At 40.4% G+C, this 17,309-nt stretch overlaps 1 protein-coding gene across 1 annotated transcript; it reads left to right on the top strand.

The window, feature by feature from the left end:
* The first annotated feature begins 339 nt into the window (after positions 1–339).
* On the top strand, positions 340–17,280 carry GFPT2 (glutamine-fructose-6-phosphate transaminase 2). The gene is made up of 19 exons (XM_030957654.1): positions 340–463; positions 4,952–5,059; positions 5,681–5,779; positions 6,462–6,587; positions 7,164–7,222; positions 7,726–7,860; positions 9,241–9,302; positions 10,506–10,585; positions 10,866–10,983; positions 11,696–11,859; positions 12,384–12,479; positions 12,578–12,675; positions 13,016–13,136; positions 13,293–13,450; positions 13,587–13,701; positions 14,302–14,429; positions 15,055–15,222; positions 15,655–15,816; positions 16,417–17,280. Exons 1-19 carry the CDS (start codon positions 457–459, stop codon positions 16,459–16,461), a joined length of 2,049 nt encoding a protein of 682 aa, XP_030813514.1. The 5' UTR covers positions 340–456; the 3' UTR covers positions 16,462–17,280.
* The last annotated feature ends 29 nt before the right edge of the window (positions 17,281–17,309 follow it).

Below are 17,309 nucleotides of genomic sequence, written 5' to 3'. Positions count from 1 at the left end.
CCCGAGTTTAATGCCTCTGTGACTCCCCGTGCGCGGAGCTCGGCAGGGCCGGCCAGGGCGGGATCCGCCGCGGTCCCCCCGGGCTCTGTCCCCCCCCGGGCTCTGCCCCTTCCCTGGGCTCTGCCCCTTCCCTGGGCTCTGTTCCTTCCCTGGGCTCTGCCCCTTCCCTGGGCTCTGCCCCTTCCCCGGGCTCTGCCCCCTCCCCGGGCTCTGTCCCCTCCCCGGGCTCTGCCCCTTCCCCGGGCTCTTCCTTCCCCGCTCTGCCCTTCCCGGGCTTGCGGTCGCTGTCCCGGGCTCTGCCCCTTCCCCGGGCTCTGCCCCCGCGGGGCCCCGGGCAGGGGCGGGCGCAGCCAGGGCCGGCCCGGCCCCGTAACCGGAGCATAAGAGCCGCAGGCGGCGGGGCCGGCCCGGCGTCAGCCGCGTTCGCCGGGAGCGGAGGGACAGTGCGCTGCCACCATGTGCGGTGAGTGACGGAGCGCGGGCTGAGCCCGGCCAGCAAGGGACAAGGGCGGCTTTGTCCCCGAGCCCAGCGGCGTCGCTCGGCACCGGCCCCGCTGCATCCTCCTGGGGGTTGGGAAGGACGAGGAGCGCACGGCAGGTGAAGGTGAAGCCCCTCGGCCCGGCCCTTCTCCCAGGGAGAGGCGATTCCCGTTCCGTTCATCCCTGCCCGGGCCCCCCGTGCCTGGCGGCGTGTCCCCGGGTCTTGGGATGGTCCCCGGGTCTTGGGATGGAAATGGTCCCGTTCCCGCTGCCCGGGGGTGCCTGAGGTGCCCGGTTAACCTCTGCTCCTGGTCCCGCTGCCTCTGATGCACGGGATGCGCTGGGCTCTGTTTTTCCTAATCCGGGACTAGGGATTGATTAATCGTGACTCACTTCCGAGCTGCAGCGATAAGGGAAAGTTTGTGGTTTTCAAACAAAGGCAGTGAAGGAGCTTCATTCCTAGCTGTTGTGAGTTTATTCACCTCATTTTTCTAATAAAGATGAGATGGAAAGATAATTCCTATAGCGTGTACACAATTGCTTAGATATGCTTCGGATCAGATGGAAATCAAAGTGTGGGCTCGGAAGCTGCTAACGCGATTTTATTTGGTTATGGAGGAAAGTTTGGTGAAACTTTGCCAATCTGTCCCTGACATCTCCTCTCAGGTCTGATGAAAGTAGAAAAATTTGCACTTGTACTTCTTAGTCGTCATCAACAAAACCCCTTTTGTGGGATGCAGACTGATAGTGAGTTGAGTTACAGCTCCCAAAATTGTACTTTCTGAATTAGGTATCTTTTCCTTGCCTCCTCGTCCTTTTTAATTGTAACCTCAGAAGGAGCAAGGAGCTCTGGAATCCTCTTTCACTTGAATGGAAACACGAGGTGATACTGTTTCAGCTGCTATTGTGTGAGCTCCTACGTGACAGATCACTATCAATGAGACAAACTCGGTGCTTTCTAAACAAAACCCTTCCAGGTGAGAGACCTGGCCCAGTGCCTGAGCCACCCTGGAGTATCCACAGCAAGCCCCGAGACACGCAATGGTAACATCTAAAACTTTGCATGTCTGGGCTGTGTATTGATGGGGAAGTGAGGGTGTTAGTGTTCGAGGAGTTCGGTAGAACATCCAGCTTGGGGTGGAGCAAGTGACTCAGTATGAAATGGCAAAGAGCAGCAGTTCAAGAAGGTTAAGTGAGAGTAGAGCAAGGGTTTTTCCCATCAGCATTTAGAAACCTTTTATATGACATTTGTTTCCATGAATGATATCCCCCAGGCCACTATGCTGATCTCTGTAGAAGTTCTAGAGACTGCAACCAGCGGTTTTGAAATTACTTTTTTGTTGTTGTTTTTATTTTTTCATATCTTTCCAGGTTTAAGTGTTGATAATGGACCCTATTGTGTTTTCTTTGGCTTCAGGTAGCACGTGAAGATTTGTAGCCCTTGGTTTGTGTTTTGAAAATACACAGGTCATAAATTCTGCTATAAACATGCTCATGAGGAAGCAAAATTGAGATGTTATCATTCTCACATGTAAAACAGTATAGCCAAAGTATTCAAGCAAAAGTATTCAGGGTTTAAAAAAAAGACAAGATGCACTTAAACTGATGACCTCTTTTAAATCAAAGTTAGTTTCATCAGGATATGAAGTTGAGACTTTTTCAAAGCTAAGTTTCTGGCATCAACAATGTGCTTAGGAGTATCCTTTTATTTTTCAAAAAGTAAATAATTTTGTTCAAACTTCAAGTATAGGCTGCCCCCTTGTTGATTTTGGTGAAGTCTTGCAATTGCAAGAGTTCTTGTGGAATTTTCCCACAAAAAATACTCAATTTACTTTTCTTTCTTCTGATGCTCTGCTTGTAATCCTGAAAGGGGAAGCTCTAAAATCTTGATACACACATAAAAGGAGAGCCTTGCTTTCAGTGTCTGCATGTGATTGAAGCTGGTTTCAATTATGTTTTAGCAACCTTCTCTTTCTGATTTTAGCATCTGCTTCTATAGGTAAGCCATACACGATTGACCTAGTTCATCCTTCTAAGCAAACTGTGATTATGGAAAGTTATAAACTAGATTTAGCATTTAGATCAAGAGGACAATGCCCTAGTAAAACACTTCTTGGGTGCTTTTCCTGGATTTTATGTTTTTGAGTCTTCTTAAAGAAGCAAGATCTGGAAATGGCATCTAATACCTTGGGGAGGCCATCATAAAGGAACTTGTTTGCATCACAAAACTCTTATCATAAGATGATTCAACTGAGATTCAGTCATACTGATGTGCTTCCAGAAAGAATTAAGATACAAGGAATCTTTATCACAAGTTGTTTCTACATGAGTTGAGTAATGTGCTTTAAATCTGGCCAAAATGATGACTGAGGAGGGAAAAAATACGTGAGTGGATAAATCATTAAACAGAAACGTCCTAGAGAAAGTGTTACTCTCAGTGCTTAGAGTAAGATTTATTTCCCTTAACTGGAAGAGTTTATAACATGTTCTTTGAAGTCAGGCTGCAGCTATTGTTTTCATTTTAAATGGCCTCTGGTGACTTCTGCATCTTCTAATGCACGTGTGTGGAAGTGCAGCTCCAATTCCCTGGAAACAAGGATCCTTTCAACAACTGCAGCACACTGGTAGCATTGTAGGGATGGTCCCAGAGGAAGGTTCTTCCTGGAGCTCCGTGTAGAGAAAGATGCCACATGGAACCTACAAGGATGTTGAGGCTTAAATTCATTGTGAAATCTGGCCTAGAAAGTAGAGCTGGATCTGAAACGAGGTGTGGCAATGTTTTGGAATGATGTTGAGAAATTCGTATTGAAGGAATTGAAGAATGCTGCTTTTGAGGTTCGTGGTTAGTGCCAGAGAACGGTAAATATCTGTCTGGAAAAATGATCAACAGGCTCTCAGTCTGAAGTGACTGCTTATAACCAGAGGCATTATTTCTCAAAGCATCCATGAAGAACAGTATTAAGCAGTTCAAATTCCCAAATACCTCCTTAAATGCAACTATTGTCTTAATGTCTCCGTTAATGTTGGATGTACTAGAAATAATTAGGCTGAGCTCCTCATAAATCTCACTTCTGAAGCAGAAAAGTATTATCCACCCTTTAATCTTTCCAAAATAAATTCAGAGGTACATGTAATACTCTCTTTGTCTCACTGTCAAATCAACAGTATTAATATCTTATAAACCAGTGGAGTAACCAAATTCACAGTAATATTTGTTAAGGGAGATTTATTGGCGTATCATTATAACAGCTTCTTCACTATGGCCATTTACAGTTCAAAAGCCTTAATTGAGGGGGAAGAGGGTGTTAAATTTCAAACAAAGGCCTTCCCCTATCTGAAACACTTGTCTGAGCTGCTTATCTGTAGAGCTCTTAAAGTCAGGGTTTTTTTCTAACTGTAGTCTCCAGTCCTGACTTGTTGCTCGGAGAAACTGCTGAAACAGCGAAATTAGTTGTTCTTGTTTTATTGGGGTACAGATTTGCAAGGGTTAATAAAAGAGCCTAATGTATCCATATAAATACCAGAGTGGCAGGAAGAGCAGTAGGCAGAGAAAAGGAATGGCTGTGTTTTATTTTGCAGGTAACTCTTTCATCACACCTTTTCTAAAGATAAAACAACATCCCCAACACCCTTCTAGTAAAAAAAAAATACCTGTGTACTTAAAAAAAAAAAATTAGGGTGGGGGAGCCAACCCCCAAACTAAAAAAAAGCCTCTTCTTGGTCGCTGCCTGGTCTATTCAAGAGGAGAGGGATCAGGGAGTGAGTTCAGGGCTCTCCGAGGAGCTGACAGGGCACGCCCGGGGCTCCTGTGCCCGCCTGGCTTTGGGATTGTGCTGAGGCAGCGCAGGGGGAGCGCTCGTGTTGTGGGTGACCCTGTTTTGTACCTTCTGTTTCTTTCCTTTGTTGTCTTACCCCATTGACTTCTGCCCTTTCCTCGTGTTTGCCTCTCCATTCTCTTTCTGCTGAAGTGGCTGTTGCATACAGGATTAAGCTGGAGCCTTTCAGAAATAGATGTTGTGCCTCGTACCTACCCATGGGTATTTAAGGCCATGACTTGGATTACAAAAGTCTCCTTGTGTTAGTACTGGGGAATATATTCCCTCTTTGAATGCCTGGATATGAAATAGATCACAATGTTCCCATTTTCAGCTGTGGTTTTCTTGAAAAGTAGAGTTTTTTTTACCTCTCCTAACTGTTTAACTCTTGGTGGGTAATATGAGGAGAGTGAAACTCGCGAGTGAAGTTTGTGTTATGCGTTGAAATTAGGCTTCTGAGTCCTTTATTGTACTTGAATTCTTTCCATTTCAAAATGCATTAGAAGGAATTGTACTAAATGGGAGGTTGGGTGCCCCTAGGACTTCTCCCTGACACTAGTTTTAAAGAGTTTTAAATTGAGTCTGAAGTGATGCAAATTTTTAAAATAACCTCTTTGCTTCTTTCCCCCTCTCCTTCCCCCTTTCTCATTAAACAGGAATTTTTGCTTATCTAAACTACAGAGTGCCTCGCACTAGGAAGGAAATATATGAAACCCTGATAAAAGGATTACAGAGACTGGAATACAGAGGCTATGACTCTGCAGGTATGTTAACCAACTCAACAAATTAATTTTAGCAACCAATAGCTCATTCCATTACTTTTTTGGGTACTTTCAATGTCTGGCCTCTTGGATTTTTCTTTCTTTATTCTACAGATTAACAGGTCAGAACTAATTAGCTTGATTCTTGGAGTGCTACAGCTTTCCTCAGGACTTAGAATTGGGTGTTTAGCTGTGTAATTAGATGGTTGAGGTTAGTACATGTAAGCAAAACAAACAGGGTGTGGAAAAAGATCTCTGTACAGGGCCATGTAGTTTGTGCCTCAGCCTTTTTTGTGTATGTGAATCACAGTGAAGGATGGGGAAGATGAAACTTGTCTTAAATTTGAGTTAGCTCATTTCATCAGGCAAAATATTTCAGTTTGTTGTCAAATACAATTTGAGATGGCTCATGTATGTTTTAATCTGTGCAGTGGATAGAGACTTGATGTGGTTTCATTTGAACATGCACAGGTCTAGCAACAGTTTTCAACTATATCCCTTTAAATGGTAATTTAAAAATACTAATTTCAGTGGTGTGTGCCTGTGTGTATTTTCTCAGCCTTTTCCTCATTCTAATGTATTTCATGCTTTAAATAACACTTATGACTGTGTCCTGTGCTGTAGGAGTGGCAATTGATGGAAATAATAATGAAGATAAAGAAAGATTCATCAAACTGGTTAAGAAAAGAGGAAAAGTAAAGGCCCTGGAAGAAGAGTTGTACAGTAAGTGTTAAAAATGACCCCTTTACTTTGGCCTCCCAGTCAGATACTATCTGCATCTCAGCAGAAAGTCAGACCATAAAATTGCAGTTACGATTTTGCATCAGCAATAACTGCATTGGCAAATCCAGGCAGCTAATTTTTTTGTGCCCCTTGAATCTGCACTTAAGAAGCAAGCTGATCTTCAGATCTAGCACTGTGAAATTGTCAGCCTATTTTCCCTTCTTTTGGTTGCTCCTTTGTTCAAAACCTGGGCTCCTTTGGCTCTTTGCACATGTGATTTCTGTGCTGCATGGCTGAAATGCTGAAACATGCACTCTGACAGAATTTATGACCATTTAAGCAGCTGGCTGTCATCACAATCTGCTTTATGCAGTGCTTCCATCTGTGAAAGCCTGAAGTTGTGTTTTAATACGTTTACATTATAATTTGTAGTAATGGGGTCTGTTAGCCTGTCTGTGGCTAAAAATGCTCATGGCTTGGCAAACAATGTTTTAATCACAGTAGCTTGAACTTTCTGAAGTGTAATGTCAAGAAAGCAAATGGTTAAAAAAAAAACAAAAAAAAGATGATAGCTTTTAGATTTTTGCCTGTAGGAATTGTCTTTGTGTTTTACTAATCGTGTGTGTGAGAGAGGGAGAGAGGCAATATTAATTATTCAGTAAACTGAATTTCTCTTGTATAGAACAAGATGACCTGGATTCAAAAACAGATTTTGAAACACATTTTGGAATTGCTCATACTCGCTGGGCGACCCACGGAGTACCAAGTGCAATAAACAGTCACCCTCAGAGATCAGATAAAAGGAATGGTATGTAATCTCTGCAGCACTTGAACCACACAAATCTGAAATGATTCAATCCACAGAACACAAATGTTCTTATTATTGTTATGGTATCTATTTTTGATAGTAGAGCTAAGCTGTTGCCATTCTATTTATCTTAGACACTTTCAAAATTAAATAGGCTCTTCTCACGCTAAAGTAACACTAAAAGTTAATGAGATCTGTTTTCTGAAAATTGCAAGTTAATTGAAGTACAACATTCTTGTTTTGAAAGGTAAGACTGAAAATATGAATGTGTCAATATTGCCTGGTCCAGAAAAGGGAGATTTCATATCATTCTTCACTTGAGATGGCTTGGTGCTCTACTAGGTATAGTTTAGAACTCTCTCAATAATTTGGAACTGCTTTTATATACTTTCAGAATTTGTAAGCTTCTGCTTGCATTTGTCCATGTTATGATAAACTGTAGGTCTGAAAGCTATAGCAGGTGGTTTCAAGTGTACTTCTAAGCTTTTTTTCCCCTTGTAATTTTGTGTTCTGAATTAAATATCTTGAGTTTTTGTTGCTCATGAATATATGCATATATATATTTTTTTCTCTTAGAATTTGTTGTCATCCATAATGGAATCATCACAAACTATAAGGACCTGAGAAAATTTCTGGTGAGTCTGTGGCAACTCAATTCTAAAACTAGAAAATTAATACTCCCCCAAACTACCATCAGGTTGTTCATGACTTCAGTGAAACATGAATTCAAGTTTCTTGATCATCTATAAAAAAGCTGTGTGAAAGAGTCTGCCTGATAAAGATACTCAGGAGCTGGTGAAGTGCAATATGTTCCTGTAATCCTAAATGCAAAGTATTTATGAGCAGAGTAGCAGTTTGTGCTGAGATTCTCTGAGAGGGTGTGTGGAGTGGGCTCCCTCCTGTCTCTTGCTGCTCCACCGATGCCAAACAAGTCTTACCATGGGTCTTATTCCAGCATTTCCCAAAGAGTATCTCTGACATAAGTCCTTGCATTTTATCTATAGTGGTTTATATGCACTGGTCCAATGTGGTGCTCCGAGCTCTGGCTGCAGTTTCTGGTGGGAGGCAGCTGAGGGGCTCTTCAGAGTTTGCTGCCTGAGGATGGACACAATTCTTACTCTTCTATATCATATTTCAGGAGAGCAAAGGATATGAATTTGAATCTGAAACAGATACAGAAACAATCCCCAAATTGATCAAATACATGTATGACAACAGAGAGAGTGAAGACACCAGTTTTTCAGCCTTGGTAGAGAGAGTTATTCAACAGTTGGTAAGTGGGAAATTACTTTTTTCTCCTGTATAACAGTATAAGCTATTTGTGGGGTTCTTTAGCATTCTGCCTTATGCATTTAGATCCTGTGCAGGAATTCATAGAAAGTGCTGCAAATAACACTTTTAGGCTTCTAAATAATGCTTAATAGACCAAGAAATGAGATTAAAATTTTGGAAACTTCAAAGGCTTTTCACTGTTAAATCATTAAATTGCAGTAGCAGTGGGTTTTGTTTGTTGAGCTTTTTGTCTTGTTTTGTTTTTAGCAAGAAATTAACACAGCTTTTTAATGAAGCAGTTTAATTTTTAAAAAGTAATAGGAGCCTCTGGGGGTTAAAATCTCTCATAAATGGCAGTGTGTTCCTAAAGGTTATTCTGATCGTGTTGAAACACTGCTGTGATTCAAGTTTGGCCAATGCCTTGGCTCTCCTATTTGGAAATAGATCTAACAAGCTGGACTGGTTTCCAAACTGTGAAGTGGGAATCTACTGTTACTCAGTATGTGAATGCTTAAAAACTTTGATAGATGCATTGCAAACTTGGAGAAAGCTGGCTTTGTTTCCTCCCCCAGTCTCCGGGCAGATGTTTTCCCTCCCCTTCCTGCACTTTCTGAGTCTCCTCTTTAAAGCAGCTCTGTAGGATTCCTTGCAGCAGGCCTGGAATCCACACCAAGGCAGGGCCTATGTGGGTCAAGAGGGAGCAGCCCCAGAGCTGAGGGGGAAGGGAGGATTCCCCTACCCCCAGAACAGGGGCAGAGTGCTCTGAGTGCAGCCCTGGCAGAGGAGGGAATGTCACCATTCATGTCCTGCTGGTGGGGGGGGGCCTTGGCTCCTGCTTTGGGAATCTTCCTCCAGGAGTCTGCCAGCTGTGTTAGTACTGTAGAATTGTTTCTGGGTTTTTTTTCTGGTGTTGTGGATTTTTTGTGTTTTGTTTTTGAAATACCTTCATGAGAATTTGCTGCTTGAACTAGGAATAGTAACTCTAGGCTTTTAGTTGAAACTGCATAGTAATGCACTACAAGTAAAATTCTGATTGAAGGTCTTACTGAAAGTAAATGTCTAACAATCTTCATGTTGATTATGAGTAGCATCTCTGACATTTTCATAACCTTTGCATTCAAGTTTATTGTTTTTATTTATAAGGAGAGGCTAAGTGCTCACTTCCTGATCTTTTAGCTGTTGCACCGTTAATGTGCATGTCAGCTTGTTCTGCTCCATAGCCAATTCCTTTAAAGGTGCAGTCTGCCCTCCAGGAAGAGACTCCTGATAGCAGCTCCTTCAGTGCCTCTTCAGAGAGGGGCCCCAGTTTAATGAGATGCAACTATTTGAGATAAGTTGTTTAGGATCTTTTTTTTTTCTCCTTTGTATTCATGGTTTCCAGGAAGGTGCTTTTGCATTGGTTTTCAAGAGCATCCATTACCCAGGTGAAGCTGTTGCTACCAGGTTAGTAAGTCCATTTTATACATAATGTATGCTTTTTATTAGGTTAAAAAAGGCCAGCCTCTTAGAGATACTAAAATATTGATATTTAAAGTGCTTAATTAACCAAAATCAGTGAGTCAGTAAAGAATCTCAGTGTATCTTGTGTTCCTAAATTTGTATTAAGAGCATGCTAACATTTTTCCTCTATCAAAAAGGGGAGAGGGAAGGGATATTGTTCAGTTTTAGTTCCCATTGAGTAAAGACTGAGATAAGTATATTCATGTGGGCTGAAAGACCATCATAGTAACAGGTTATACAAATAGAGTTCTATAGCTGTCATAGCATTTATGGTGTCTTTCTATGTTAAGTTCTACTTTTATTTATGACTTGAAAAACAACTTTCAGGAAATGTAAAGATATTAAAATAGCAAGTGATTAAAATAGCAAGTGATGGGAATAAAGACTGTTTTATGTTACAACCCAAAAGCCCATTGCTTCAGTGGTCTAAAATAAGACTACATTAAAATTTTGAAAAAGCCAGCTGTACCATCACTCCAACTGGAGAACATCTTCTGAAATGAACTATTCTATATGTGGTTCAGGTTTGGTTTTTAGGGCTGAGGGATTTAAGAGAAGCTAATCTTGTAATCTGAGTGTGACTTGTTCTTTTATTCCTGTGATATTTTTTTAATAAGGTCTTCAGTGACATGTAACCCATATAATTAAAAAATTGTCTTAATATTCTACAGTTTCAGAGGTGCAGTAGGGATGGTTGATGTTTCTGAGTTTGAAAGGCTAAAGAGTGTAACAGTACTTCAATTCTAAAGAGCACAGGAGCTTACTGTTGTCTCACTTTAGAGGCAATGTAAGCTTTGCAAATTGGTCCCTGTACTAAGATGTTTTCTGATTACTGCAAAGAAAACAGCTGGTTCATATTCACATTTATTCACATATATTCACATTTTCCTCTACCTGGATGTAGTTTACAGGTAAAGAATCACCAAGGCATGTGGTAATTACTTATATAATAATATTTGGTGAATCTTACAGAAGAACCAGGTTTATAGACCTCCTGCCATGTAATGGCCTTAGGATCATGGTTGAAGGAGGCTCTTCCTGTTTAGGAAGCTAGATGGGATATTGTCTTTTCAGCTTCACTGATGTCTGGTAACTTCTTTGTATGCACATTTCTCTTTATAACCTTGTGTGTTTTCCCTTCTGTAGGAGAGGGAGTCCTTTGCTCATTGGGGTTAGGAGCAAGTACAAACTCTCAACTGAACAGATTCCAGTTTTGTATAGAACATGTAAGTTGATAAATCAAAATACATTATTTTTAAAAACCAAAATTACTATTACTTTACGATTAGAAATTAGGTTAATTGGTTTTTGTACCATAAAACTACCAGCTGATGCCCCAAATAGCTTCTTGGCTGGGGATATTTTTATGCTACTGAATGTGTAGTTCATGTGAAAGTCCCATGCCCCAACCTATTTCTGTAACTGTGATACCCTAAACCTGTATAGTCTTTAATCTTAAGTGAACAGAACTGGGTTTGCATTTAGAATGTCTCGTTTCTTTAATAGGCAACATTGAGAATGTGAAGAACATCTGCAACTCCCAAATGAAAAGACTGGACAGCTCAACCTGCCTCCATGCTGTTGGGGATAAGGCAGTAGAATTCTTCTTTGCTTCAGATGCAAGGTAGTAAAAGTACTTCAACTTTGCTGAAAATACTGGGGTTTTGTTTAAAAGTGAGATAGTTCTGGGAATTTAAGCTGCCTTGCTTTTGTACAGTGGCTTTCCAAAAGAAGAGCTTTTAATCCAGGTAACATCAGAAAGCCCCCAGGCTCAGGTGCTTGAAAAATGTTGGCAGTTCAAATGCTGCTGACAAACTGTCACAAGCGCAATATCTGCCAGTTGCTGACCTCTATGTGAAATACATCCACTATGTGAAATACATCCAGTGCAGGAAAGTAATTTGGGTACAAATGGATACTCATCAGCTGAGCATTTGGACAGACTATAGGTTAGTTGGGATTGTGATGTTTTCAATTCAGATATTGGAGGAGGAAAATAGTGGTGTGGTTCCAAGCTGGGCAGGACCCTGGACATCAGGCACAGATTTATTCTGGAAACAAGAACAGGACCTTAGCAGATCCATCAAGGACACTGGGAGGCATCTTCAGACCAGCAGGAATGGATGCAGTGGTTGCTGAGCCTCCTGCTGTGGGTTGCTGTGAGAGTGCAGGAGGAGCAGCAGATGGAGCCATTGCCTTTAGGATGGCTCTGTCTGCAGTTCTGTCCTAAAGGAACAGAGAAGCAGGGCTGGAAGTGCTCTTGTGGCACATTTAATTGCTTTGCTATTGCCAATTCCGACGTGTCAGGTTTGTCTTGCTTCTGTTTTTCTCTCTAGTGCTATCATTGAGCACACCAACAGAGTGATTTTCTTAGAAGATGATGACATTGCAGCTGTAACTGACGGGAAGCTCTCGATTCACCGCCTGGAGCGTTCAGCTAGCGATGACCCTTCCCGGGCCATCCAGACCCTACAGATGGAATTGCAGCAAATCATGAAGGGTGGGTTGAAACATCTGTAAATGAGTATCATCAAAAATGGATAGTTACTCTTTGTGTAGTAGACAAGGCAGCAAACTGCTAATTTCTTGTGACAATTGCCTTTTATTCAGGCTGTTTGTACTGGGAGCTGACAATTTCAAGTTTTGAGACCAAGAGAGAATGGGCAGTCTGGGACCCTATCCATTTTAGGCTTGGAAAAGTCATAGATACTTCTATTCATTTCAGTATCTAGGGGAAAATGTAACTAATGCTAACATGTTGTAGCTGTTGGCAAAGTTTGACTATAAATTGAGAATTGAAGGGGAGCATGGATGTTTCCTTATGAAGGAATTTATTTATCTTGTCAATATGGGGAAATGGAACCAACCAAATAAAGTGACCTATCCATCCTTCCTTTCTTCTTGCCTATTCTAAGTTTTTATTTAGGCTAACACAGTCAAGTTAGTCTTAAAAGTTCTCCTTGTAACTGGAATAGACTTAAAATAACAAACCTAAGCATTGCCATGTCATGTTTTTATAAACAGGTAACTTCAGTGCCTTCATGCAAAAGGAAATTTTTGAACAACCAGAATCAGTTGTCAACACAATGAGAGGCAGGGTGAATTTTGAGAGCAGCACAGGTAATGGAGAACAGTCCTTCAAAATGCACGAAGTTTGAAATTTGCAAATGTGCTATCTAGAAAATGAAAACCACCATTGTGTATTTATTTGTTTGCAGTTCTGCTGGGGGGGCTGAAGGATCATTTGAAAGAAATCAGAAGATGCCGAAGACTGATCATTATTGGCTGTGGGACCAGTTACCACGCTGCAGTGGCTGTATGTTCCCAGCCCTGGCTGAAATGCATTTATAACTTACTTGCTGGTTTCAGACAACAGCTTTTCATCTGCTTTTTCTTCTATCTCAGACTTTGTCTTTCACTCAGGGTTCTCACCCTTTTATTTAGCTTTCCTTAGTGCCACATTCTTTATTAATGCTCCAATGCCATTAATCATCATGCTAGAAGTTAACTTTTTCCACCTTGGCTTTTAAAGCTCTGGTGAGTTGTAATTACCAGCTTTTTAAATGAGAATTCATTTAGATTTTCTCTGATTTGCAAGATGTCCAAATGTTAGTGGGTGGCAATACTAACAAATACTGTGTTCTGCTTGAATACAGACTCGACAAGTCCTGGAAGAATTAACTGAATTACCAGTGATGGTGGAACTTGCCAGTGACTTCCTGGATAGGAACACACCTGTATTCAGGGATGATGTGTGCTTTTTTATAAGCCAGTCAGGTGAGCTGCATTTGCTGTTGACTGAGTGCTCTAAGATCGCTTTCCATTGCACTTTGCATCGTATAAGTGTGGGAACACACTTGTGTAGAATTTGATGCTTTTCAGGAATCATTATTATCTCTGCCAACCTGAAGTAAAGGTGTGAATGTTTTCCAGGTGAAACTGCAGATACACTGATGGCCTTGAGGTATTGTAAAGAACGCCGTGCTCTGACAGTTGGCATCACAAACACAGTTGGGAGTTCAATATCCAGGGAGACTGACTGTGGTGTGCACATCAATGCAGGGCCTGAGATTGGTGTGGCAAGCACAAAGGTAATTGCTCTTCAGGGTCTGACTTTCACCCTTCAGCCCTGTGGAACACAACCCAAATTTCAATTGCAGCGCTTCAAACTGAGATCATATTCACTCTCTACAGAATTAGCTGCTAAATGTTTTGTTTTGTCTGCAGGCCTATACCAGCCAATTCGTGTCTCTTGTAATGTTTGGCCTAATGATGTCTGAAGACAGAATTTCCTTGCAGAAAAGGAGACAGGAAATCATAAGTGGACTAAAATCATTGCCAGGTATATTGATATTTTGGGTTTGAGGAGGTGTAAGGGATGTTGGCAGTGTAAAATACTACTCAGGGATATTTCTTTCTCATTTAAGTTTCACTCTCCCCCTCATCCTGAAAGGCAGACAACATGAGAAAAATGGACTGTTCACTTCTGCACTGTTTGCCAATTTTACAAGTGCTCTTCCAAGAAACTTGGCAGGAAGATCGGAATTTTCATGGGTTGGGTTTTCTAATTACAATAAGGTAGTTTTGTATGAGAAATATTACTTGATCTCCTAAATTCATGGTTTGAAATTTTTAAAACCTCCCACTTTAAATCAGGATAAAATGAAACTAATTCAAGGTGATTTTTACATGGATATTTCACAACTTCCTTTAGAAATTCAAATGGGATGTATGAGCACTGCTTAAACCAATAGTTGTTTTAAAGTTATTACTGTAAGTAAGGCTGGAGAAAATATCCTTAAACTGCAGTCAAATTTGCTAAGTTAATGGTTGAATTGCATTAAGTGTATTTGTTCTATTAGATAATTAGAACATTCTAGTACAAATGAACTATTTTTTCCAGTTAAAAAAAAATTGATTTTTTTTCCCTATGCTTCAACAGAAATGATTAAAGAAGTCTTGTCCTTGGATGAGAAGATACATGATTTGGCTCTTGAACTGTACAAACAGAGATCGTTGCTGGTTATGGGCCGTGGGTATAATTACGCCACGTGTCTGGAAGGAGCTTTGGTAGGAACTTCTCAATATTCTTTGATATATTTAAAATTAAATTTTGTGCCTTCTGCAACATATTTTTTCTGATATTTCATTACAGTTAAATTCTACTGCAATAAAACTATTTATAACTAGAAGCATTTAAACACATACATAAGGTGAACCTGGATGTGATGCCACTTTCTTGTTTCTTTCACATCATAAACATAGTGTTTAGTCTATTTAAAAACAAGAAACTGCTGACCCATTTGAAAACAACATCAGAAACACGCAATGTGCTGATGTTGAGAAGAGATGCTCGTCCATGAAACTCATTAATTATGTTATGAACATCCTGGTAAAATGGACACATACCCATCACTCAGAGGAGTTGGGTGTGTTAAAGGCAGACTGCAGTAGCCAAGGTTTTGCTGGGTGTTTGGTTCCTAAAATTCCTCTGGTTACTCCCTGTGCCTGGGTGAGCTCTGTTGCTGCCCACAGCCTTCCAGAAATCCCAGCAGCCACCTGTGTGCTTTCACTAATACTTGATACTGGGTATGTGTATTTAAGTGGCAGAGGCGCAGCCTTGGTGCTTTGATTCTTGTGGCTGTTGCTTCTCAGCTGATTTAGTAATAACTTGAGGCATTTCCTTTTTTTTTAGAAAATAAAAGAAATCACCTATATGCACTCAGAAGGTATCCTGGCTGGTGAGCTGAAACATGGGCCCTTGGCCCTAATAGATAAACAAATGCCTGTTATCATGGTGATCATGAAGGATCCTTGCTTCACCAAGTGCCAGAATGCTCTGCAACAGGTCACTGCTCGGCAGGTACAGTGCTCAACTGATTAACATCTCCTGTGTCATAGGAAAAGAGATTGTGCACACTGCACTGCTGCTGGCTGTGCACCTGGAAAGGGATGTACTGCTGATTATTGTTAATTATTAAATTATAAATAAGATACTACATCTGCATTGCAAGTTGTTAGTACAGGTTAATATCAGCAGTGAAAACTGCTTTCATATGGCTTGGTTGTTTTGGGGTATTTCTGTTTTGAAGCAAATGGAATAATGTTAAAACTCTACAGGGTGAAAACATTCAAATCTTACAATATAGTGAAAGTCAAGAGCCATTATGCAAGACTGGCATTGCCATTGCTAGCTACTTGAGTGTGTTCAAACACATACAGGCATGCTGTAAAGAATATTTCAAAGCAGTTCTAGGCTACCTCTTCACATAACAATGCAAAAATTTATTTTCAGGGTCGTCCAATCATTCTGTGTTCTAAAGAAGACACTGAAAGCTCAAAATTTGCCTACAAAACCATTGAGTTGCCTCATACAGTTGACTGCCTTCAAGGAGTGTTGAGTGTCATTCCTCTTCAGTTACTTTCATTTCATTTAGCTGTTCTCAGAGGATATGATGTAAGTATTTTCTATATTTAACACTCCTTTTAATGCAGTTTTGAACTTCCTCCTACCAGTGTAAAGTGAGAGACCCAGTTATATGGCATATCTAAGACTCACTAGCTATGAAAATAGTTAGTGAGTCTCATAGTGAGTGTGGTTATAGAGGTGACATTTCAGTGCCAGTTCTTCAGTTTTGTATTTTTTAATTAGTATCCTTCTAAAGAAATTATAAAGCTCTTTTGCTTAGTTTGGTTAGTTAAGAGTACAAATGCGACTTTCCCAGGGAACCTAATCTTGAAATGTGATATTGTACTTTAACTTAAAATAGGTCAGTGCTTTGTACACCTTGGTTTGTTGATGTGTCAGTTTGACAATGATGACTGCTTTGGAAAGGTATCCTGTGCAAAACAGATATGTATTTGTTAGGAGGGTTTTGGAAGCACAGATGAATTCAGCTGCAAGTCATTATCTGCAGATCTATAGCCTGTTGTGTGTGTTAATGTGTCTAGAATCAAGCAGAACTCATTAGGAAGTCAGAAAAAGCATGCTAAATGAACTGTCAAATGCAGAATGCCAGTATTACTCTCATACTGAAAGCCTGTCTCTTCATTCTAGGTGGACTTCCCAAGAAATTTGGCCAAATCTGTTACTGTAGAGTAACAGCCAAGAACAGCTGATGTCTTTGTCACCAGACCTCTGAGTTATACTTGTAGAATGTGTTGTTCTGAATTGATAGGTAAATGTTTTTTCTAAAAAGAATGATAGTGCTAACTGGAAAGTGTCAGAAGGATTTATCTTGCAGCTTTAAAAGCTTTTGATGTGCCTTGTACCCAAGTGCTTTTGCTCACAGCAAATACTCATCTAAGTCCTGAAATTACCAAAGAAGATAAAAATTGTTTACACATGGTATACTGAATGAACTTTTTTACTGTGCAATATATATATATATGTACAGCTCTCTCCAGAGTAACTGTGAACATTTTTTTAGCCTACACTACAAAACTAGTTTCAAAGATATAGTATTTATAAGTACAATTTGTATAGCTTTTTTTAAGTTATTTTTTTAGTACATTGCTTATCTGTAACATTGGTAATGCTCAGAATGTAAATACTGAGCGTGTTGATACTTCTGTACAGTTGTTAGGGATTTTCCTCCTTCAGCCTCAAACTGGAAATTTGTTGTCCCCTCTTCTTTCCCAGCTTCCCTTCCCCCGTTGCATCTGTGTTTCATATTTAACCAGTCATTTGCAAAGTTCTTCCCTGGCAGTAAATTCCCAGCTATGTTTTCAATTTCTGCTTCTTTTAACTGTTTTGAAAAGCCAGAATGACATTTGTTTTGTATGCCACCCCAGCTCTTATTTGCATAACATGTATAGTGCAACAGATTAAGGGAACTGGATGTCTTTCAAGCGATATTTTTGTTTGAAGAGGGTACAGTACAATGAAATGACAATGCAATTAAAAGATTATATAATTCTTCTTATTTTGTGGTTTGGTTTTTTGTGTGT

Source organism: Camarhynchus parvulus, chromosome 13 (genome assembly GCF_901933205.1).
Source record: "Camarhynchus parvulus chromosome 13, STF_HiC, whole genome shotgun sequence".
In the NCBI taxonomy this organism is placed as follows: Eukaryota; Metazoa; Chordata; class Aves; order Passeriformes; family Thraupidae; genus Camarhynchus; species Camarhynchus parvulus.
The sequence above is the reverse complement of the archived record's forward strand: the minus strand, read 5'-3'. Positions and strand labels throughout refer to the sequence as shown.

Bases quoted from the DNA above. Each gene is read 5' to 3' on its own strand.
- GFPT2 (XM_030957654.1), top strand. The intron at 13,702-14,301 runs GTATATTGATAT...ATGCTTCAACAG, and splicing joins TGGACTAAAATCATTGCCAG to AAATGATTAAAGAAGTCTTG. The intron at 14,430-15,054 runs GTAGGAACTTCT...CTTTTTTTTTAG, and splicing joins CGTGTCTGGAAGGAGCTTTG to AAAATAAAAGAAATCACCTA.